Source organism: Temnothorax curvispinosus, unplaced genomic scaffold, assembly GCF_003070985.1.
Source record: "Temnothorax curvispinosus isolate PA1 unplaced genomic scaffold, ASM307098v1 QBEX01006756.1, whole genome shotgun sequence".
Taxonomy (NCBI): Eukaryota; Metazoa; Arthropoda; class Insecta; order Hymenoptera; family Formicidae; genus Temnothorax; species Temnothorax curvispinosus.
In genome coordinates, this window is record NW_020216536.1 from 33,313 (window position 1) to 57,200 (window position 23,888).

The 23,888-nt window shown below is 41.8% G+C and overlaps 4 protein-coding genes across 9 annotated transcripts; 2 read left to right on the forward strand and 2 right to left on the reverse strand.

The window, feature by feature from the left end:
* Positions 1–1,086: 1,086 nt before the first annotated feature.
* Positions 1,087–4,258, forward strand: LOC112456381 (KAT8 regulatory NSL complex subunit 2). Of its 2 annotated transcripts, none has more exons than XM_025018878.1 (9): positions 1,087–1,241; positions 1,493–1,752; positions 1,835–2,016; positions 2,257–2,425; positions 2,856–3,034; positions 3,097–3,233; positions 3,315–3,434; positions 3,523–3,663; positions 3,736–4,258. In XM_025018878.1, the coding sequence occupies exons 2-9, from the start codon at positions 1,502–1,504 to the stop codon at positions 3,985–3,987; spliced, it is 1,431 nt and encodes a 476-aa protein (XP_024874646.1). In that variant the 5' UTR covers positions 1,087–1,241; positions 1,493–1,501; the 3' UTR covers positions 3,988–4,258. The 2 variants fall into 2 exon arrangements, with proteins under 2 accessions (XP_024874646.1, XP_024874647.1); XM_025018879.1 differs by having other exon boundaries at positions 1,089–1,241; positions 2,871–3,034.
* Positions 4,259–4,396: 138 nt separating this feature from the next.
* Positions 4,397–11,893, reverse strand: LOC112456379 (zinc transporter foi-like). Its single transcript, XM_025018873.1, has 11 exons — positions 11,744–11,893; positions 9,142–9,842; positions 8,989–9,050; positions 8,625–8,868; positions 8,343–8,512; positions 8,034–8,249; positions 7,824–7,953; positions 7,401–7,670; positions 7,146–7,322; positions 6,871–7,058; positions 4,397–6,798 (listed from the first exon to the last, which is right to left on the reverse strand). Exons 1-11 carry the CDS (start codon positions 11,860–11,862, stop codon positions 6,652–6,654), a joined length of 2,424 nt encoding a protein of 807 aa, XP_024874641.1. The 5' UTR covers positions 11,863–11,893; the 3' UTR covers positions 4,397–6,651.
* A 3,070-nt stretch (positions 11,894–14,963) lies between these two features.
* Positions 14,964–21,580, forward strand: LOC112456382 (metaxin-2). Of its 3 annotated transcripts, none has more exons than XM_025018881.1 (5): positions 14,964–15,179; positions 15,277–15,340; positions 16,343–16,922; positions 17,415–17,552; positions 21,556–21,580. In XM_025018881.1, exons 1-5 carry the CDS (start codon positions 15,069–15,071, stop codon positions 21,563–21,565), a joined length of 903 nt encoding a protein of 300 aa, XP_024874649.1. In that variant the 5' UTR covers positions 14,964–15,068; the 3' UTR covers positions 21,566–21,580. The 3 variants fall into 3 exon arrangements, with proteins under 3 accessions (XP_024874649.1, XP_024874648.1, XP_024874650.1); XM_025018880.1 differs by lacking the exon at positions 21,556–21,580 and adding an exon at positions 17,954–18,514; XM_025018882.1 differs by lacking the exons at positions 14,964–15,179; positions 15,277–15,340; positions 21,556–21,580 and adding exons at positions 15,838–15,982; positions 17,954–18,514.
* LOC112456380 (CTD small phosphatase-like protein 2) lies at positions 18,884–23,741 on the reverse strand. 3 transcript variants are annotated; one of them, XM_025018877.1, is made up of 8 exons: positions 23,422–23,741; positions 22,222–22,450; positions 21,905–22,045; positions 21,579–21,828; positions 20,902–21,485; positions 20,290–20,646; positions 20,103–20,198; positions 18,884–20,019 (listed from the first exon to the last, which is right to left on the reverse strand). In XM_025018877.1, exons 2-8 carry the CDS (start codon positions 22,426–22,428, stop codon positions 19,954–19,956), a joined length of 1,701 nt encoding a protein of 566 aa, XP_024874645.1. In that variant the 5' UTR covers positions 22,429–22,450; positions 23,422–23,741; the 3' UTR covers positions 18,884–19,953. The 3 variants fall into 3 exon arrangements, with proteins under 3 accessions (XP_024874645.1, XP_024874643.1, XP_024874642.1); XM_025018875.1 differs by lacking the exon at positions 23,422–23,741 and adding an exon at positions 22,579–23,308; XM_025018874.1 differs by lacking the exon at positions 23,422–23,741 and adding an exon at positions 22,579–23,307 and having other exon boundaries at positions 22,222–22,500.
* Positions 23,742–23,888: the final 147 nt, after the last annotated feature.

Genomic DNA, 23,888 nt, shown 5'->3' on the forward strand with positions numbered 1-23,888 from the left:
CAGCTTACAAATACGTTTGCATTATAGTTTGCATTATATTTTTGCACTTAAAAATAAAAGAATTTAATTAAAATAATATATTACAAAGAACACGTGGTCCGACAACACAATTGGATTTTAGTTTGTATATTCTCACGTGCAAAAGTAAAAGTTGAATTTAAACAATATGTATAATAAAAGTGTAACATAATAAAAATTTAACAAAATTCAAGGGATTAAGTTAATTGTCTTCTTGTAAAATTTAAAAAAATGTATATAATATAATCTAACAAAAAAAATCATTGCACACGTGCGACCACTGCATGAATGCATTTTTCTCTATTCATTTTCCTAATACGTTTAAAATATACACGAACTAAACAATAAAAAAACTTCACTTCTCTTACCTCTAGAATTCTAGAAGATGATTATCCAATTTTTCGTAAAAATATTGGTTGATATCGATATATTTTCACTACTCCACTTTAGCCCTTGCTAATTCTTTGCCAAGCTTAATGAAACTCCTGTACATACGTGAGATGCGGAAATGCTTGCCGTGGGATACATAAAGCTGCGTTTCCACTATACGCGTCGCGCGTCGCGTCATCTGTCGTTAACCAATCAAAACATTCCATTTTATTACATTACTTGTGACGGCATAGTTTTTAACAAATCAACTTGCAACGTTTCTGTAAGAGCAGAATTTTCGCATACGGTTTCTCTTGCGAATGAATTCAATAATCAAGCCCCAGTACTGAAAATCTATAGCACGATGTAAATATAAGATAAAATAATTTCACATAATGGCGATAGAGTAGTACTGAATCAGCCAATCAAATTTCGGCCATTCTGTAAAACAGCCAATATGGGCGCGTTTAGCAGACACAACTGTTGCACAACTGTTGAGTTCGTCTTATCAACACTCTGCATTGATTGGTTGATTCTAAAAGTAAGAGCCAATCACGTTCGACTGCTACTGAGCGGCTTGGCTGCTGAACGCGATCAATCTCGGCCATTTTGGCCGTACTAGGTTATATCGGTGCACTTCTCTTTAACTTTACATATATATAGGACTTTTAAATCAATGTGGTTAGGTGACCAATCTATTGACGATTATTCCTCGTTTTAACCATTCCGTATTCTGTGTTTTTCCGATACTGCAAGGTCTGCAAGTAGAGTTGCTTCGATATAAACGGTCGAAGCGAACATCTCTCATTATCAGGACGAAAATCGTCGTCGTCCAAAGATTATTGTCCTATGCAGTAAGTTATTTTTTGCTCTATTGTCTTGAATTATTTATGACAAGGGAGGAGGGAAGATCGACCTTCTTTAATATAATAAATGAACTAGTATTACAAAGGATATAAATTATTAAAAGTACAATTCAGTTTAACCATCTATTTTAAGACATCCTGCATGAAAGCAAATTTGAAATATGAAAAGATACTTTCATACCTACTTTCTTAAATCAGATTTCATTCTTCATTGACACCATGTGTTTATATTTTATTAGCAGCAAGGCATGTTTCGGATACCAAAGCCTACGATGCCTACGTCCACTGCAACGACAATTACAAAACGTCCCAAGCAGGCCCAAAGTTGCCACTACGCGTCCTATGAATGCACGCAACCCTGTCTGGAGGGATATTTGTATTGCTCTAAGCACATCCTCGAGGATTCTACCGCACCTTACAAACCGTGTGCTTTTATATACAATAGTAATGGAAGAAAGTGTCAGAATCCAGCCCCAAAATTAGACAGAAGAGATGTCTCGTAAGTATATCTTCTTGTGGTATCCAACAAGATTTCCAAAACTTTTTTTTTTCAAAAAAATTAATGCATTTATTTTTTGCAGGTACTGCAGTGAACATTCTAGGAAAGCGCAAATTGCTCGGATCAAATCGACGTCGAGGCGTTCTCTGCCAGAAACGCCTGAAATGCTGCTGCTTAATTTAAGTCATTATGTCAAGCCCACCGATTCTAGTGCTGAAGATACAGAAGAGGAAAGAGGAAAAGTGAAAGCTTTAGATCCTTTCAGTGAGTATTATCAAATTGTAATGTAACATGGTGCTCAATTTCACGTTTTCTATATTTCTATAAATATTATTCCACTAGAGATTGCATTTACTTTTGTTCTGAGCAGAGTACTTCTACTATGTAAATATTCGATGTAAGCTTAATGTAGAATTTAGAATCTACATTTTTATCCGTCTATCTGTAATTTTGCATGTCGACAAAAGTTACTGCAAATAGGAACATTCAAGTTATTGTTTTCAGCCGAAGTTGATGCTTACAGAGTAAATGCGAGTGGAAGTGACATCTTAGATTACGCCAGTTCTTCGGAGAGTGACGTTGAACCTACAGTTGTCACTGACACCCTGAGGGGAGTTTATCTCGACGATAGCGATAATGAGAGTTCACACAGTCCACAAGAGGATCCCCTGAAGTAAGTGTGCTCCATAACTCCATTGTGTATGTGTGTTAATTATTTAGAGAATTATCCTATATAGAATATCCGCTAGCATGCTTTAGCTTGTGCAACCCTTTACTTAAGGAAAATATTGTTATTCATTTTTTTTACTTGCATCTAACATTGGAATCTATTAGTATAGGCTGCAAATTTTAACGATTACTGTGATTTTTAATTAAAAGTTTGTGACTAATGCAATAATGTTAACGATATTTTTCTCTTTTAACTCTCAAAAATCATACAAACCTTTAAGGATATACACCTTATATTAAACAGAATGTTTTGCATTTGCAATTTTGGTTTTATTATTTTGACTGCAAATTTGCGCTAAATATTGTCTAGACCTTTATTCTCTTGTAGTTGCTTTGCGCAAAGATAAGATACTACATACTCCCCGAATTATTAGTATTAATTTTTTAAGGCATGCCGGCATCTTTACCGCAGAAGAGGTGATTTATATCGCGCGAGAAAAATTGATTAGACTGCAGTCTCTTTACATTGATCAATTTAGAAGACTTCAGTATGTGCTAAAGGAGAAAAGACGAAAATATTTGCTCGCTTTAAAGAAAGAAAAGGAAACATTATGTAAGTATACTTAAAATAACCTTGGATTTTTTTCCGATAGATAAATTACACGCAATCTGTAGGTAGCATACATAGTCAGAAAAAGGAAACTGCGAAAGAGAAAAAGCTTTACGAGAAACTGAAAGCTTTGAATCGCTATCACAGACGGAGTGGTGTCGAAGCGATACTTTACAGAAAGTCACTGGAACGTCGTGCACAGGTAATATCGTGAATACCATTTATATCATTAACGTTCGAATAATATATATCAGTTACTTTACAAAAAAAAATTATGCTTCAGGTAACCGAGCCTCTTCAAAAACCACCCAATGTATCCAAATGCGTGTTCACCGAAGGTGGCGTGAAATGTGGTGAAAGAACGCTTCCGTCGGCTAAGCATTGTCGTAAACATATCTTGAAGGTATGTTTATATTACTTTTTTATAAAAAAGATATGTAAATAATATCACGGATCTGCGAGTTCTCATTCTGTCGATTGACTGTTCACAGGACCAACATCAAGTTTTATTCAAAGCGTGCGGAGCGGTGCGAGCGGATATCGAATGTCACGAACCTGTGCCGGTGATTTTCGACTCTAACTGTGTATTTCACATGAACTTGCCGTTGCCGTGCAAATTAGAACCTATGAAGGTACGGTAGTGCTCTCCGATAATTAGTTGCAACCGATTATGAATGTTCCGTAACTTATATTTATCTATGCAGTTCGAAGAGGAGAAACCCGCAAAGCAAGAAACATCGTTGACCGACAGTCAATCGATGGAGATAGACGTGGTGGGTGAGGTGCAAGAAATTGATCCCGACGACGATATGGCGGGGCTGATGAGGGAAATGAACGATTCCGCTAATTTAAAACCTTCATTTGCGAATGAAAGTTTAAACAGTGAGACCAGCACGGACACGGCATTCAGTTTGTCTGCGCAGATGAGTGATCGGGATGATTTCGCTAATGTATGACCGAATATCTTCATATGATTTCCAAAATGGAGTAGCTTGGCTGTTATGTTGTCGTTGCGATTGAGTGTCACGGTATGCTCTCCGATATTCCGGAATCAGAATCGCAATTATCTAGTTTGGCTGCTGATATGTGCGTGTGTGTAATACGATTACATAAATGCACACGTACAGCGAACTTATCTTCATATGTAATACTATTTAAACTGAATTGTTAATATATTTGTATATAATTGCAGAAATAGACCACCTACAATTATATTAAGTCGCAAAATCTTGTTATCTAATTACTAATTTAGTATTATTTTCTTTCAACCAATAATAAGTATTGAGTCTTGAAGTTCCACATGCTCCCCTTGCATAACGCTGGAGATAGGTCTTTAATTCAGGGAATATATTACAGGAAACAAGACTGTTTCTATAATTTTATTATGAATATTTATTTAAATTAAAAAGCTACGAATTTTAGATTTTCTATTGGTGGGTTGTTTTAATCATTTTTATCACGCGAAACGCCCTTTCTAGTGCTATGAATATTTGAATATCCTAATATTTGAGATATTATCTCGGATATTATTTAGGTACCCAGTAAAATTATCATATCTGAATACCAATTTAAAAAATCAATATCATCCAGATTTTTTAAATAAAAAAATGCAACTTATTTCATCCACATCTTAAATAGCGTGATTCAAATATCAGTTGTGCATGAACAAAAATTGATTTTACAAAAACATAACGCTCTTTACATTTTTACATTTTCTATAAAAATAACCAAAATTGCACGCATGCGTTATTGGTTATATAAAGTCTGTTTTTTATAACTAAATTATTGTCTTAAAATGAAATAAGTGTATCTGAAATTTAGTGAAAGCGAAAAGGAAAATTTCAGTGTGTACTGTGTGTAGTAAAAAAAATATACCTATGATATTAATATTAATTACAAACATTCGTAAAAGAGGAACTTATACACATTGACGTATGAATGGAATTAAATTTTCGACAGAATAGCAATAATTTTTGAAAAGTCAATGTATCTTAGCAACATACAATTTCTTACATAGCTACAATTTTTCGCTACATTTAAATGCATTCCAATATGCACACATCATCATAACGATCATCATGAAATAAAAAGTGGCGACGTGAGAAAAATTAAAGTTCTTAGTATTTCAATACAGTGTATATAAAATCCTAAAATTATTACTATCATTATCGTTATCATTATAATTAATTATTAATATTATCGTTATTATTAATATTTGGCGAAAATAAACACTCGTGTATTATAAACATAAATACAAGTTTCAAATATTGTCATGTATGTATGATACTTCTAAGCCGTGTTGGTTCATTAGACAAATCTTTTTTGAGCACACCTTTTTCTTATTAAAAAAATATAACAAAACTTAAAAAAAAAATAACTCACATTCTTACCGTGATAGATCTATTTAAATTGTGAGAACATTACGACAATATTAAGAATCTCGTGATAATATAATTGTATATCTATAATAAAATATACATTGATTCGTAAGTAACTGTTATGCAAAATTATCACAAATTTGCTGCAAACTAACAATACTTAGATATACTCTTGTACCATTTCCAGCCAGTTGATAATCGGAAACATCGGATTAACCACCATGGTCATATTTATCATATCAATCTGTGTAGTGTGTAGAGCTTAGTACAAAATTAATCTTTCTTTCATAAAACAATACTGTACACGACACTCTGTTAATATCGTACATTTAACAGTAATGAATGTGAATTAATGGTAATATCGTTGACATGCGATTATTAACTTCGTGAAAGAAGAAAATTTGCTATTTGTTTCAAGATCGTTCAGTCTCTTAACGATTATTTACATAGCTACTAGACAATTCAATCCTCATTCATTAACTATGACGAAAAAATTAATTTGCTCATTCGATACGAGTATTTCTAAACTGATCTTATAGCGAATTCGGGCGCTTGCACTAGTGCACACTGAATGCGCACTAAGGCTTGTTCTTGATCAATTGTTATATTTACAGGTCATCTTAAATACTTCTTAGTCTATAAAATGATTTGTACAGCATCCATATAGATATTACAGATTACTTTATTGGCTAACAAGTTTTTAAATGTGTATTTAAGCGACTTGAAATATAAAATAGATTATAAACAAGCCTTAGTGCGCACTCAGTGTGCACCAGTGCAAGCGCCCGAATTCGCTATTGTTATTAGAAAAGGCATGGAAATATCTTTAGTATTGGTTCGAAAATAATTAACACAGTTTGCAATTCGATTGCTCGACAATTCGATTATTGGTACTCTGTCTAATAGAAATCCTATTCCTTCGGAATTCAACGCTTTCGTTCCTCTAAAGTACTTTTACCGGCAATCCTATCCTTTGGATATTGTCGCTTTATCTAAATTGCGATCTAACTTGCATTCCCATTACGTTCTTCCTTTTTCCAAATGTACAAAATAATTGCTTCAGAGAAAGGGGGGGAGAAAGAGAGAGAGCGCGCGCAACTTGCTTTCACTGCAATGTTAAGTGCTAAAAGAACTGCTAAGGATTGAGATTAAATTAAAAAAAAAAAGAGATACGACAATTTGAACGTAATAGGAAGCGGTTTCGTTTGTAACATCAATACAAGAGTAGTTTTTTTTATAAATCTAGTTATCGAAAATATGTTTAAGATCGTGCTCGTAGGCGGCGATAAGTAACATAATCCCGAGGCCTGTTGATAAACCTAAAGTTTGCCAAATGCACTGTAATCGTGAACCACTTTCTGCGGAATGACTCGATGTCAATTCTGGTACCTAAGAAGAAAGAGATAATTAGCGTTTCATTGATTTTCTTAGTTACTATAGATCTCTCATAGATATACCCACCATGTCTACTAATGCTATATATATAAATATTCCAGCGGCAACTGCGAATATCCAGCTAGTAGCGTCGGGAGCACTTCCTAACAATATTCCGCCTATCATACCCAACACACAGAGGACTGAAGATAATAAATTGTAAAAAACAGCCTGCTTGGTACTCATGCCCGCTTTTAACAGCACCGCAAAGTCACCTGTACAAGAACATTTATATTATTGCATTACTAACTATGCATACATATATGTTTATAGATATACCATCATTGATCGAGAGACAATACCGAGTTCGTGAGGTAACTCGTGACAGAGGACAGCGATAGCCGTGGAGAATCCACCTGCGATATTTGCCGAAAAAGCTGCCCCGATAGCCATACCGTCCGTAAAATTGTGCAGACCATCCCCCATTACAACCATCCAAGCTACGTTGGACATTGATTCGGGGGCCGAGTGTACGTGACCTGGAATCGAAACGTTCATGCTATTATACATTGCACATTGCGTAAGATTATAGTATTTATGTCTTATTTAAAACGCACCATGGGAATGACTATGGCCGTGATGTTTGGTCTCGTGTTCGCGCAGGATGACGGTATAGCTCTCAGATTCGTTTAACGATACGTCGGCGCCATCGGTACTTTTCTTAGCGTTTACGATCGAGTCGTCCATTCTCCAATCATCCTTCGGTTTTTTCTCCATGTCGTTGGTTACGATTTTCGTGACGGAATTACAATTGGATGTCAATGGTTTCTCCTCATCGATGATAGGTGGTCTCTCGTGATGGTTCAGTCGACGACTGTGATGATTATCTACATATATTTCGACATTCATTATTTGTACTCTTCAATACGCCGTCAGGATGAATACAATGACGTGATAAGCTGTTCTCTTTTGATCAAAACACAATGGTAACTCTGATATATGTAACACCTATTTCATTTGATTCAAAAAAAGGCTGTTACCTTGAGTTTCGCTGGCGATCTCGCCGTAACAATACGGGTACGAAGAGTATTTATGTTTACACAGCTTTTCACCGACAACATTGCTGTTTGGCCCATCGCTCTCCCTCATCACTCTCACGCGCGTAGGCAACTAACCATTTTTATTTCATCAGTTTATATAACAGTATGGAATAACGCGTTCACACAACAAAGCGTTCTTCTTTTAATTACCTTCTTCCTATGCTGCCAGTGCTTCCGCCATTCGGATATCACATTTAACGCCTTCTCAGTGAAGAAGAACGACACGAAGCCCATCATAGCGACTAATCCTTTCCACATGTTCATGCTATGTAAATTCACATGATCAATTGATAACGCGCTACTGTCGTCGTGATGATCATGTCCCTGATGTTCGTCGTGTTCATGATGATGAGGCGGCATCATCGCCTAAAGACGCAAAAGAGATTATTGTGATATTAAAATATTATTCTGCTATGGACGCATATAGTATATCTTGGTAAAATAAAAAAAAACACTTGCGTGTGGTAATAGATGGATAAAGGCATCACCGGTTAAAGTACCTACGGCCAGCGCAACTAGAAACTGTAGCACGTGATGGTAATAATTCTTTCCCATGATCGGAATTACTGCTACGCCGAGCAAACCGCTAAGACTAATTACGAAAATACTAATTGTTGAATATACCCAGACTGAAATAAGTAAAAGTGACAATTTTTTTTATTATCTCTCTTCAACGTGGCCTGACGTATTTTTAAAACAAGAGATTGATCAATGCGTTCTCTGTTTACATTCGTGTAATACCTTTCACAATATTGCGTGCCGAATCCTCCGAGGTATAAAATTTATCGACTGGCACGACGGGCTTGTAATTCTCGGGCACTCGTATACAGCCGTTTCTCTCCGAACTGGACTCGGCCACCAATTGGTACACAAGAACTGGACACACACGTTCGAAAAGCCAACTGGGCAATGTCGTCGCGTTACCGCTGGTAGCGTAATGCGTATCTTGGGCGACAGTGCTCAGTAACTCTAGGCTGTTTAAGCACTGAAATAAAAGTATACCAACGCGTTTATAGACTACAACTATTTCAAGGCAAAACTCTACTCTCTACACTCAAGATGAGCACTATTTTGATAAACAATGTGTATTACGTATTTATCTTACCCTTTCCTTGTTACTCTTACTATCTGTATCATGTGGGCCTTCACTTGGAAAATTCCTACTATCTGTAACATATAAAAAATTGGGCTTTCTCAATAACTTCACCAATCCTTTAACGTCCTGGCGATTGTTACACGTATTTATTTTTGTACGTACTTCTATCAGTGCCTTCCACATTTGATACATCAGTCAATAATCTTAGTAGACCCAATTTTCGAACAAGTTTCTCGAAACCCTCCATAGTTATACTCGTTCCATCACCGTAGGCCGAAAATAGCTTCTGCATGAAGTATCTCTCGTTCACATCTCTTTTTAATCTAGATTTACTAACAGTACGTGAATCTTTGCTAGATTGTGCAGACTTCCGCTTGACATCTGCCGCCAATTCCGTTTGAGCAAGACGCTCCAAAAGCTCCGCATCCCTCGAATTTACGGACACATCCGCGTCTCTAATTGACGGCTGCATATCCTGCGGGCTCCCGCCGCCCTTGAAGCTTTCCGTCATCTCCTTCTTATGATAAATATCAGTCGATGTCGCATCAGCAGTTGCCGAGATATTATTGTTATTACTATCAATGTGTCGCATACGAGATCTTGCAGCGTCGTGCTTATTGCTAGTAAAGTCATGCGGGCTGTATCTCTGTTGGTTCTTCGGATATGGATCTGTATCCTTGGATCTTATTATCGGCGACCAAAACGGTTGTCCCTGCGTGTCTGGACCCGTGTGATTTTTCGCGCTTGTCGAATTGTCCGATGTCACCGCCGACAAATTCGTATGCGCCGAGCAGGGTACGTGTGCGGCGCACAGGACGCACACCACGCATACGGTAACGATATGATGCGACATGGTGAGCCTCCTGAAAGCAGAGAGACATACGCTCATCAGAATGTACACCACGAACATTTTGTTTACCGATCTATAGGTACTGAAGGTTCGAACGCGCGCGTATCAACTGCATGAACTTGCTGGGAAACTAATTTTATATATTTGTTAATCGTACAGCGTAATAGCGCAGGAAGCAATTATCTGTACAAGTTCCATGATAATGTCGAGTATAACCAGATAGATAGTGCGACTCGAGCTCAAATAATAATAGTGATAACAGCATTCTAGTATTTCTAATGCCTCGTAGAGTATCTCCTGGCACTCTTATCACAAGTGACATCGTTTATTTTTTTTTCCGCAATTACCGGTAAATTATTGTGAAAGTAAGCATGATTAATTATCACGATTAACAGAGGCTCCAAGCTATTTTGCGCCGCACGACTTGTCTACTCACATGATGATCCCATTCAAGAGCCGCGATAGCTTCATCGCGGACTAGATGCTCTCGTGTGACAGCGTCTCGCAAACGTTAAAGTGTAACAAAGCATGTCTTTATAAACGACAACATTTATAAGACAGCACTCAAAACAAATTATTTAGAAAATTTAGCTTGACCTTCGCTTTCGATACGTTTGGGTGATTCGCATTAATAATAATCGGTGCGATAAAAATAAATTATTACAAGGCCGCGGTAAGAAGAAAAATGCAAGGAACATGTACAAGAATGGCGTGTAAAAAACACTTGAAAAAACTTTTTTTTCCAAGTGTTACTGTTCCTTTGAAATCACCGTGTGATCGGCAAGTGAACGAGCGCGCTATACTTGTTGAACAGATATCTGTCCATTTATTGATACAAGTAATCTGCAGCTAAGTCTGGACATAGGCCCATCCAGCCAGCCTCGCGACATCTTATGCAATGTGTGCCGCCTGACTCACTCCTCTGTTACGTGTATATATATACATATACATAACTCTAATCTATATTAAAAGCGTGCTCTCGTGCGCGCATCACAATAAAACTATGCAGCTGAACGCGGCTAAATATAAAATAACGATTAACTTCCCCATGAGATGACGAGCCGTTCGGCATTCAAGAGCGCGAAAGAGATTAAAATAAAGCTGATACGCGCTACGCGCGCACGTAATCGCGCGCGCGCCACGTACGTCCGGACGTGGCGTTTCTCGCACTACGTGTATCTGTAAAAGGACCGACCGACGACGTGGATTGTTCCGTCGGGACACATCCGAAAACGGCACGGCCTGGCTAGTCAATTAACGCTTCGTCCTACGCGCGAAGAGAATTCCATTCGGTCTCTCCGAGCCGCTGCTCTCGTTCCAACGTGACAAATGAGTTGATTTATTTACGGCAATTGTTTCCTCCTCCGTGTATACGCCAACGTTATCTCGGGAGTCCCGATTAAGAGAAGCGGCTCGAGAAGCTCCGCGCTCGAATCCATATGAGAAACGCGAGAGAAATTCGTCGGTTTATCTATGCGACTACGTTTACTCCTCGCGTGCATTTCCGACGTTATCTTGGGCTTCTCGGACTAGGAGACGGCGTGAAAAGTCCTGCGACCGAATCCACCTGAAAACGCGAGAGATCCGTCGGCTTATCTATGCGACTAGCGTTTACTCCTCGCGTGCGATGCATTCCGGCGTTATCTCGGGCTTCTCGACTAGGAGGCGGCGTGAAAAGCCCTGCGACCGCGAATCCACCTGAAAACGCGGGAGATTTCCAAGTATCAATCAGCATTGTGCGAACGAGAAATACAAGACTTTAGGGCCGATATCACAGTCTCCGATTAACGTGATCCTCCGATTACAAACTCACTCTGCATCTCTTTCTAACTGTCTAACTCCCCCTAGAAAGAGACGAAGAGTGAGTTTAATCGGAGGATCGCGTTACTCGGAGACGGTGATATCGGCCCTTACTCTATATAGTCGCTATAACGATTTCGGTTCTCACAAACTGCGGGCGATATCGCGCCGATAACGCGCGGCGAAAAATGAACCGACACCCGATCTCCCGGTATGCGCGCTTGTTCATTCATGTCTACGAGCGATTCGACACCGGCTGACTGGCATGCGGTGTCCGCTCTCGCGCCCTTTTTTTTCCCCTCCCTCGTCGAGCTACGCATATGCGATATTCGACGGACACGCGTACAAAGCGCGGGGCTGCCGCGTCATCGCGATCCTCGCGCGTTGGCGACACGCACGAGGCGGTCGAGGCACGCGTGCGATCGGTAAACAATGAAGCTAGACGCGGATCGACGCGAGATCTCTCGATCGGAGCGCCGGGCGCCGTTCCTCCTCGCCGCGCGGCTCCTGTTTCTTTTTTCTTTTGCTTCGCCAGGAGAGGAAAAAAGGGAGGACATATCGAAGGATTTCCTCGCAAGGAAGGGACCTTCGCGAACGCGGAAAAGCACGGCCGAGAATCACGGCCGGCGGCGCCGAAATAGTCGCGGCGTAGCCTCCGTCTCAAAAACTGTATTTTTAGCTGTCAAAAAAACAGGAGGTGGGAGACGGGGAGAAGAAAGAGAGGGAGAGAAGAGGACGAGGAATCAGCGGTGGCACGGGATACCACCTCGTCGCCGTCCTCCTCCTTCGCCTTCTCCACCTCCTTCCCTTCCTCGACGTACACCGTTCGACGCGGCGTCGACTGACAGAATTTAGAATTTAGGTTAGGAAGGCCAGGGCTTCCAGGCTCTCGCGGCGGGGTCGCCGGGGCGACCAGGCCGACCGGTACGCGCGCCGTCGCTCGATCGAGGCTGCCCGGCGGCCCCGCCGTTTGACGTTTGTCGACGTACGTCGGTGACGATCGCGAACGGCGACGGACGGCGAGCAGCAGCCAGCAGCAGCCGTCGTTGTGAATCGCCACCGAGGCACTCGCACTCTTCCTCTCTCTCGCTCTCTCTCACCCGGCTTGCGTGGTCCGCGCGTGCGACACGGAGGTGTCGCGTGGAGAGCCGTGCGTGGCCGGTGCGTGTGGCCTTCCCTTTCTTTCCCGCTTCCTTCCCTTCTCTTCCCTTCTCGTCTCGTCTCGTCTCTTCTCTTCTCGTCTCTTCTCTTCTCTTCTCCTCGCGCGACCGGCCGCCGTGCTTCTTCGCACTTCGCACCCTCCTTCTCTCTCTCTCTCCCTCTCCTTCCCCCCGTCTCCGTCCGTGCTCCGCAACGAACTGCGTCGCGCGCTCGCGAGCAACAAGTACGGCACGGCTCCCTACGCTCCGAACAGTCTGAACGTAGCGCAGGAAGATGACGGCGCGGCGCGAACGATGGACTTAGGTAGACTGGCGGCCCGCCGATCGCCCGACGGCGCGCCGTTCGCGCAACGCCGATGCTCCATGCTCCTCTGTCGCACGCACACGCACACGCACATTCGCGCGCGTAAGTATACATGTGTCACATATGCGTGTGTCACGCGTATATGTGTGAATATGTGTGAGGAGGACTGAAGAGGACGAGGAAGAGGAGGACCCCGACGGCGACTCCAGACTCCAGTCTCGCCGCGTAGGAATACGCGCTTTTCTCCCGATTTTAATTTAATAATCAATTGAAGAGGAAAATGCCATTTTACGGTCCATTTTTTAGCCTATAATAAATAAATTGTGTGAATTTTGTATACTTTTAAATTTAATATTTGGATTATGTATCTGATTATATATTAATTAAATTACTATATATATATATATATACTTATATATTTTTTGATACAGAAAATATTTTAGAACGAAGCTGATTAATCTTGACCCGCCTGCATTCTTAAAACTTGTATCCCAACTTCCATCCGTTTCGTAAATTCTTAATTCTCTGTCTCGAGTGGAACTTTTGTTGATCACCTCGTGGAATCTCGAGAGCCCTTGTATATTTAATGTAAAAGTATCATAAAAACCTCCCACAAAAAGAAGGTATAGGAACCTGTCGTCAAAATACGAATGTGCGTTATTCTCTCGGAATCACGTGGAGCCACGTCGGTTCGACTTTTTTCTCTAACTTTCCAATGTTTGTACAATAAAAAAATTAAATCAACAGCTTTCTCTCTCTCTCTCTCTCTCTCTCTCTCTCTCTCTCTCTCTCTCTCTCTCACGCGATTCTCTTTAATCGAGCGTGAAATCGGGTTCCAGTATCGACAACTGTCGTCTCGATGTAGGATTTAATTCGATTTTCGGCGAAGTCTCGCGGGCCAATGGGATCGCGTGATGGCGGCGAGGCCGACAAACGTCACCGGCTCGCATGCCAATCGTACTCCGCAATTAATCGCGATCAATCACAAACATATGCTCCGACGTTCAGAGCGAGTTCCTCTCCCCAGCCCCCCAGTCATCCCTTCCGCGCGGGCCACCCGGAAGACTGATCGATCTTGACATCGCGCACGAGTTCGTCGCCGGTATAAACGAGTACGCAATTTGCAACGCACGCGATTGTTGCTCCGAATTACTTAGACTGAGGGAGAATCAATTTTTCCCCCCTCGCTCATACAGATATTTCTAATATCCTAAAATGACCTGAAACAATACGGAGACGAACGCTAAAGAACGTTAAATTTTATCTGATAAGCTTCTCATCACGTAATTTGAACGCCCAAGTTTATCTGCAGTAAACTTTGATATACTATCTGAATACATATAATTTAAATACAGTAGACCACCGTGACACGAGGGATGCGTGTTATACGAATCACATTGTATAGATTATAAACACATGGATTATGTAATGCATATACGGAAATACATATTTATATAAAAAATGTTAAAGTAACAGTAAAATATTTTTTATTCTATTTCAGAACAAAATGTTAAAATTTTTCCGTCGTGTTGTATAAACCCGTTATAGGCTGTCTATCGTATAAATCTGACGTATAATTCGAGCAATCTTTTTAAATTGAATGCTCTCGTGCCGAGAAACGTTAAATCTCTCGTGTTAAAAGCCACCGACGAAATTAATCCTGGTAGATTAATTGACTGGACGTTCTATTGACCACGTTGGTGTATACGATATGCTGTTACCGAGTCGCGTGGTAACGAAAGTCCGAAATTATTGTCTGGAAAATTAGGTTTGGCCTTTTTTTTTGTCTAAACCCCCTTCGTTTCTCTCGCCCCAATCTCGTCTAATTGCTCATTGTTTTACTTCCAGGCGCAAAGAAACGTAAATTGCAGTTGCAAACGCCAATCCGGGCCCAATGTAAACCGCGCGGTGTCTGCGGTGGAAAATTGTAGGTCTTATCAAGGAAGGAAAAGTCGGTGAGCTCCCTCGTCTAATCATGCACTCTTATCTCACTCGAAATGAGTTTCAAGATATCGAGAAGAAAAATGACCCGTCGCTGCACACGCGTGTCCTGCACGCATTCCTGTCCGGCCTCAAGTTCTCGAAGGTTATACTTTTCGACAGATATAATACATGATGTAAATGTAATAATTTCATAAATAACTGTCAGACAAAGATGTAACCATTGTTTGTCATTGATTCAGGAGAAATCTCGAGTCGACACGGAAGAGGCGAGGAAGTATTTCGATCGGTGCCTTGATTTGCGCGGTATAAAAGTGACCCCGATTAAATTCTGATTAATTAATTTGGCGATCGATTTCATGGAATTGCAAACGTTCCAACTGTACAATTCGTTGTCCCTAATCTAATCTCGTTTTCCATATATTGAAACATTTAATAATTGTTCTATCCATGTAAATTAATATATGGATATCACTTGACGAATTCGTCGCCAATTAAATTAATCAGAATCATCCTTAAGCGATTAATTCATTAATTCAACCGGCGGAACAACAGTAGGCTTCATAACTATATAATTTATCGCTGTTAATCAAGCTTCCATAATTTTTCCCGTAATGAACAATAATTCCACGTTAGCAAACTACTACGAGTTTCATTTGATAATTAAGTTAATCGCTGATTAATTGAAGTATACAGTCGAAGTCCCTCTGTCAAGTTTATCTTGCGTAAGTTACGTTGTTAGTTACGTATGTGAAATCGTAAAGGGAGAAGGCGCGTGTATGAGCCGTACGCTTCTCGCTCGTGGCGCTTTTACGTGAGCGATCGGCTGCAGATTTTGAGGCAGAGCGTGGCGAGAGGCGCAGCGTCGTCGTCGTCGTCGTACGGGCACGATTGTCGTAGACATGCCGCACGTACTGCTGGGCGATTCGATCGCGGTGGAGCTGGAAGGTAACAACGTCTGGAAGTCCGCGCTTTCCAAATTGCCGTGCCGTTCCCGCGAGTCCCCCGCGCGCGCGAGGGGATCTTAACCTTGCGTCACCGTAAACAAAACGGCGCGTGGCCGTGTGGCCTCGCGCGGCCTCGCAGTCGAATTTCGTAAATGTCGTAAGAACGAGCCGCTCGTCCTTCGGGGCATCCCGCGTTACCTCGTCCCGTTTTCTCCCTCGCGCGTCGTAGCTTCTCATTTGTTAGTTTTTCACGTACGCGTACGCGAGTACTTATCGCGATTATGTAAGTGTTACGTTAGAGATGCGAGTGAAGCCACGCTTGTGTGCGCGACGCTGACGATTTGTATTTCTCTTGCCGCAGCTCAGGAACCATGGCCGCAACCGATTACCTTGTACCAGCCGTACGAGGTGGAGCAGATTCTGCTTCCCGACAACGCGAACTGCCTGGCGGTGCAGGCCTTCCTCAAGATGTGCCAGCTCGACTTTCAGATAGAGCCGAGGAAGAATGCGGAGTTCATGTCGCCGTCCGGTCGCGTGCCCTTCATCAAATGCGGCACGAAATTGATATCCGAGTTCGACGGTATAGTCGCGCACATAGGAAGCAAAGGGACAAGCCTGTCCGATCATCTGGACCCCGCCGGCAAGGTGGACATGAGGGCGTACCAGTCTCTCGTTAACAATGTATTTGTCAACGCGGAACTGTACATCTGCTGGGTGGATCCGGCGATTTTGAATGGGGTCACGAAGCAGAGGCACGGAAGCGTGTACCCTTGGCCGCTTAATCATTATTTGAACTGGCAGAAGAGACGAGAGGTCATAAAAAGGCTCAGCGTACTCGGCTGGTACAACAAGAGCTTAGACGAGGTCTTTGACGACGTGAAGAAGTGTTGCATAGCGTTATCGGAGAGGCTAGCGGACGAGGAATTTTTCTTTGGAAAAGAGTGAGTAGTTTTTGCAGTCATTTTCACCGATTTTTTATCGCTCTCGATTCAATCGTAACACTTACAAATTACAATCCTGTTCCATAAGGCCCACCGAAGTCGACGCCCTGGTGTATGGTCACGTTCGCACCCTCACGTCACCCTCCTTTCCCTCCAATGAAAAAGTTGCCGCCACGTTCTATCAGTTTCCCAAGCTTATCGAGCACATGTTCCGAGTTGAATACCGCTACTTTAGTTCCGGAGCACGAAACGAGATTGCGGAAGAGTTTGAAATAATCGAGTCATCCTCCAAGGATACTTTGTGGGACGGCTTTCGATCGCAGCCCGAATCGCTCCCTCCCCTTTCCGAACATTCCTTTACATTGTCGTTTTAAATTCACGAAATATGTGTAGCTTATTAAGTAAATATGTAACGATTTTATAAATATATATGCATATCGCCGAAATGTGGTGACATTAACACGAGTCTTTTCGCATGACTTTCGTACGTAGCAAACCCAACGAGTTGGACGCCCTGGTTTTTGGTCACATATTCACGATAATCACGACACCGCTGCTCGACAACAAGCTGGCTATGATCGTGCGGGGCCATCCGAAGCTCGTGAATCTCTGTAAACGCATCGAGATTAGGTATTTCCAGCGTACGGAGGATTAGATAGAACTCTACTCGGACTTCAGATACATCGAGTTGCGGTACACCGATTACGTTCATCGTAAATTGAAGTTCCTGTGCTTTGCCACCGACGCGACTAAGGACGACCATATAAAGGAAAATCTTTGCAACATCCAATAAATGACTCCCCGAATCAACGACGATCCGTCGTTGATAAAGGCAGTCATATTTTATTTTCCCTCGCCGCAGGATGGATATATCTGAAGTGCGAGTAACGTTGAAGCATGATATGTAGTACACTTTAATGTTTTAGACTGTTGTTATAAACATGAGATATATATATATTAAAGTTGATCATTCCATGATACTTACAGATAGTCTCTTTTAAATGCGTAATACTGCACATAACATTTTTCAGCTTTTTTTCTCCTCAAGCTATAGACAGTCAGACTAATGAAACGCTGGAGTTCAAGAATTAAGCCAATGATCCAACCGTGCAGAGGATATCGAATTAAAAGAGAACACGGCGATCTTTGTTTTAAATAAATTCAAACGTGATATCCCAATGTCGGGCGATAAAAACGTGCCGAGGCATATCGAAGCACGGTTTCGGAAGCTATCGATTAGGTATATAAAATCTCTCGTTTTCATCCAATGTACTGCCGATTGTCATATCAATGTTCACAGTGATATTTATATATGATCATTTTTACATATTTATAATTATTTTATTGAAGTATGTAGTTTTAATAGTATAATGTATAATTGTTAAGCGCGCCGTTAGATTAAAGTATGTCATCGATGTTGTACAGTAATGTAGATCAGGGAGAAACAATTTTCTAGTCAATACACCATTCTCCATTTTTGTCTGTTGCATGCAGATACGAGAGAGGTAATTTTCGATGTATACATCGTGTATATATGTAATGACTGCATGTAAAAAATTTGAATACATATTTTCTCTGAGTCTATGTTAATATCCAATAGGTTTCTTGTCTCCAGCGTTTCAGTTATCGTACCGTTGAAACGCAAATCAAGAAAAATCTGTCTATTTATGTTACATCCCTCATCATTTTATTAATATTATGTCTCTCGGGAGCTTTCCAGCAAGCGACACACAAGTATCATTTTATCTTTGTTACTCATTATCAAAAAAGAAAGATAGAACGATGCTTGTGTCGACCTATGTCGCTTGCTGAAAAGCTCCCTCATTCAGTTTAGTCTTTTATAACAAATAACAAACATTACAAAGCTGATTTATTGTACACGAAAAATAAAAAGCGCTGCATAAAAGCGCGACGTAGAAAGAAAATGTTTCAGGGTGATTGGCTATACGTGATCCAAATAATTTCACGAGTAACAATCGATTTGCTTTATTATTATAATGTGTTTGTGCATAATGTGAGTATAATCTTAAACTATGATAAACACTACGAGATGCAAGATTTCTGCGATGCCTTCTGTTACATTATGCTGCTAACTCTGATCCTTTTGATACTGAATTCGGTCTATGCTCCTTATACTAAGAATTATACACAGATTTATAATTAGCACATTAGCACATTAATCGTGTAATTATATAATTATATGATACGTATAATTATATAATTATTGACAGATAATTCTTAACATCTTCGTATATCTTTTCAAGAACTTTCAAGAATTGCAATCTTGATGTAGAGATTTAAAAAAATGGTTTAATAATAATAAGCGGTAATTTACAATTAGAGCGTGACAGAATGTAATGTCAGGGAGCAAAAAATAATAAAAAGATTTAAAAATTTCAAAAAAAAATTAAAAAATCTTATAATAATGTGATAAACAAATTGAGATCATATATTTCACGTACTGGTGAGACAGGAAAAAAATGATAAATCACCAATCACACAGATATTGCTCTTAAGCATTGTGTTACGATAATAAACTGTGAAATATTTTGTACGTAAGATACGAGTCCTATTATATACAGAGGTCATATAATCACGTCATGGAGAGACTTGGTATTCACTTGGAAGTATTAATAGAAACTATAAATCACAAGACTATTATGCTCACTGATATTCTCGACATTTGATTTTTTTTTAACTTGAGACTTCAAGCCTAAACGAGAATGCACCAACAAAATCGCACATGTGTGATGTATGCAGCATCTTTGTTCATATATACTTCTTTTTGCGAACAATGGATCAGAACAGTAATTCCAAAGATCTAGAAGTATTTAATTTCATCTCTATATACCAACAGGCATATTCATTTGTGAAACATTGTAAAGTATTATGTTATATAGCGGCTTATGCTACGCATCGCGGAATAACTATTATTTATCTATTTAGTATCATTAAGATATTTTGTATTTTCTTTTTTTTTGTCGGTTGCATGGTACTTTAGCAACCTTAAATTTTGTGTACGCTATTTAAATTAATCCGGCGGTAGAAAGCTGAATAGTCGGAACTGTTCTCTAATGCGCGGCCTTACGTCACCTCCCTGCGACAATTAAAAAATAAATGAATAACTGTATTCTTTATAACAGTCAATATATAGCGTATCACAGAGTGACAGGAACTTACCCAGTTTACCAGATTTTCCAAAAACGGTAATAACTTCATTAGCTCGTTATCCGAACGATCGGCAAACCAACTTTCTATAGGTATACCATTTTCTAACTGTAACACAAAGCACACATGATTTATTAAGTATATTATTGATCGTGTCACAGGTATACATATACATATAAATGATGAGCTACCAAGTTACCTGATATCCGAATGCTTGTGGACTGTTGTCGATAATCACGGTTTTAGATAAATCCCTGCCTAAGATGGACAAGTCTTTTATGTAATTTCCGTTAACGCAGACGCAGTGTTCCCTGAACAGGCGATACTTTATCAGCTTCCGCGTTGGATCCAGCAGATTCATCAGCTTGTTGGCGTACACCCGCTTGCTCGCCGTGAACAGGATCACCTCGTAGAGCGACGAGACGTGTTCGAGGAATTCGCGGAAGTACGGTCGTGTTCTAACGAATACCGTGTACGTTACGTCTTGAAAGACTACCGGGAAGCGGAAAGCTGCGTCAGATAGCTCTTGCAAGCTGCAGTGAACCAATGTCTCATCCTGCGAAAGAGCCATAGATAAACGTGGCGATTAGCTACTGCGCTCTTACGAGGATAGAAATGCCATAATTCTATCACCTAGAAAATCAATATAATATAGTATGACATAACACAACGTAAAGTAGCATAACGTAATATAACGGGGAGGATACAATATATTATACCAATTATGATGGCACTGTACATTTAAGATTATATTTTATTAATTTTCTAGATGATAGAATCTGAGTTATATATGTATGTTGATCGAGCATACCAAGTCCAGGACCAGACTGAATTCCGGACTGCTCCGTGTTTTGAGTGGTAGGGCCGGGCATCTCGCTCTCATCGCCGGGGTGAGGGGCGGCAAGTGCTTGATAAAGACGTAAGGATCGAACGGCTCCCAATCCTCCTGAACTTGAGTAACCATGTTCTCTACATCGCAAGATTCTACTATCTCCTCGCTACCCACCTCCATGTATTCAACCTCGTGATAACGACCGTCGACGTCCTCGGAATCATATTTGTCACTAAGATTGCCGTTCGTATCGGATGGATGATGTGGATTTATATTGTACATACTTGCTGGTATACTGTATTTTGTACTGGGATATCCAGCAGTTGTTTCATATTTTGTTGGGTCTGTTTCAATAGCATATTGATCTTTTGGGAGATCGCTGCGGTTTTCATTGTTATCGATTAGCGAATATCTTCCTCCGTTCGGGAAGTATTTGTCGGACGAGTTGTACGCGTTACGGACGTTGTATATTGACATTGAGTGCATCAGACTGTAGTATTCCGCAGACGTTTCGGGATGCGTATATAAGGAGGAGTAGTGTAACGATGATGGTAGTGTAGTATCTATGAGAAAAAAAAAGAGAGGAAAGGTAAAACATGGAAGTATAATTTGAAATTAGTTTGACTACTACAGGCGTATGTGATTTGCACGGGTACCGTTGTTCTTGCTTCCTTCATCATCGAGCAAGCACGTGAGATCTGACTGTGATCCTAAGGATACCGGAGACATTAGACACGTCAGCGAAGATACACTGGGTGTGGAAGATTTCAAGTCATGTACCGGCGGTATCATCGAACTACGCGAATCCGTATTCGTTACTGACGAGCAGAGAGGCAGAGTGGATGCACTGTTCCAGTTTTCCTTGGACTCCTCCGCGACTTTAGACGGCGACGCGTTTTTAGTGGTCTGCAAAATGCACGCGTTACATTGCACACGTGATAATTTGGGTATAACATGTTGTCTTTATCTTAGAGCAACTTACGATAACTGCGTCAATTGGGGGAGTACGATGCAAGGGAGTCGACGTAACCATCGAACGTTTTATGCATTTTCTTCGGCGAGGTCCTCTTTCCCGTCTAATAGGCGCGGATTTGGCAAAGTGTAAAACATTTTCTTTACAAGCCTACGAAAAAGTTGGAACTTGTTTAACAGATCCTAAATCCAGTTCATCATTCGAGCAAACATTTCTCACGCGTTTTGTTGATAGGGAAATGCAATGCAATAAGGAAATAAGGAAACGCAATGCGAAAGAAATGTTGCCTTAAACGTTATTTTCATAAATTAATACATTTATCTTACTTCTTTTAGAAAACTGGATGATCTGCGTCGCCACTGGCTTAATCGGCTGCATTTACTTGACGTTATTACTCGACTATTACTAATGTGTTGTACTTTTCTCGCTGTTGCAACCTGCGCTCGATGACCGGTTGCTTTTGACGCCGTTACACCGCTTAAACTTAAACGGCCACGCAATCTCCTGCTAATCCTCTCGCTTCTCAGCCACATTTCAACGAGGTTGTTAAGTGTCCTGGAACGGCACAATACCAATCTTGACGAAAATGTCTTTCACAGTCTCTGCTAGAGAAAGGTAACATAAACGTAAATAAAGCATATCAAGTGAATTTCTGTTTAATATTAAACATCAATTAAAATTACCTCACTTCTAAAAATCACCTCTTTTTTACGGAACTAAAATTACTTGTAAAAATACCTTCTCGAATTGTTAATTAATTTTTATCGCGATGCTCTCTCGAAATGACGGGACGGCGATGCGTGCACATGTCAGAAATCGTTATTTATTGACCGCGGAGCGATTTCGGAGCTGTCGCGAGTGCCGCGGTTACGCGGTAACTGGGGGGGGGGGAGCAACCGGAGCAAAACGGCGGAGTCGCGGGCCGCGAGGTGGTTTCAAGGGTTGTTGAGATCTTACGTGACGTTTCGCGCCGGGTGAAGATCGCGCGGGAAAGAAGTTCGATCGTTTCATAAAAAGGGGCGTTCCGGAGGCGTGCCTGTGTGCGTGAATGCACCCGCGCGCGCGCGCGCACACACACACACACGTAACCTACGCTGCTGCGTGTAGACGCACGTCCGTGTACAAACGCGCGACACATATATACACGCACACACATAACATACACAAGCAGCGAGCCATATATCGATTTACGGCCCACCGCCCGCACGTCGCGTCGCCGCGGTTTCGCCGGGGGGACGTCTCACGCCGGTTGACGCATTCTCAAAATCGGGCGAAGGGGGGTTGCTAGCCGTCACCCTTCGCGACGACTTTTTTTCAAAAGTGCGACGTGACGTTGCGTCGCACGACGCGATGACGGCGGCGGCGGCGGGATGAAATGGGAGGGGGAGCGGGGACGAGGGGAGGCATTACGGAGCACGGAGCGGAGGCGGTCGTGATGGGACACCTGAAAATCCGCGCGAAAATCGGCACAGCCGGGCCGTGACGCGGGCCGGCCGGAGGCCGGGGGTCGACCCGTGGTTGCTTACCATACTCCGCGGCGAGTCGTCGGCGGCCGGCGCGCTCGCACGCCGGCACGGAACGGACGTAACGCGGCCGCGGCTCACACACGCGTCTCATTCAAAATCCCCCGAGCGCGGCCCCCGTTCGCGTGCGCTCATCATCCCTCCGAAACTACACAACAAACATGGCGGACGGCGTCACCGTCGGCGTTAGCACTCGCGGCGTCAAGCGCGGCGCCGTCGGGTATGTGGGGACCTATGGGCGTCGTGATCCGCGGCAATTATTCCACGCGCATTTATCACCGCCGGCGCGATCACGGGACGGAGAGCGTGCGGCGCGATCCATTCGCCGGGTGGACGTCCCCGCGAGACGGCGTCGGGTTGTTTATTCGACCCGCGACGTACATCCGCTGAGCGCGCGGCACGCGCGAAGCGTCATCTGCCGTTTCCTGATGAGCGGCCACGCCGGCGCCGGCGCCGGGCGCGGGCGGTCG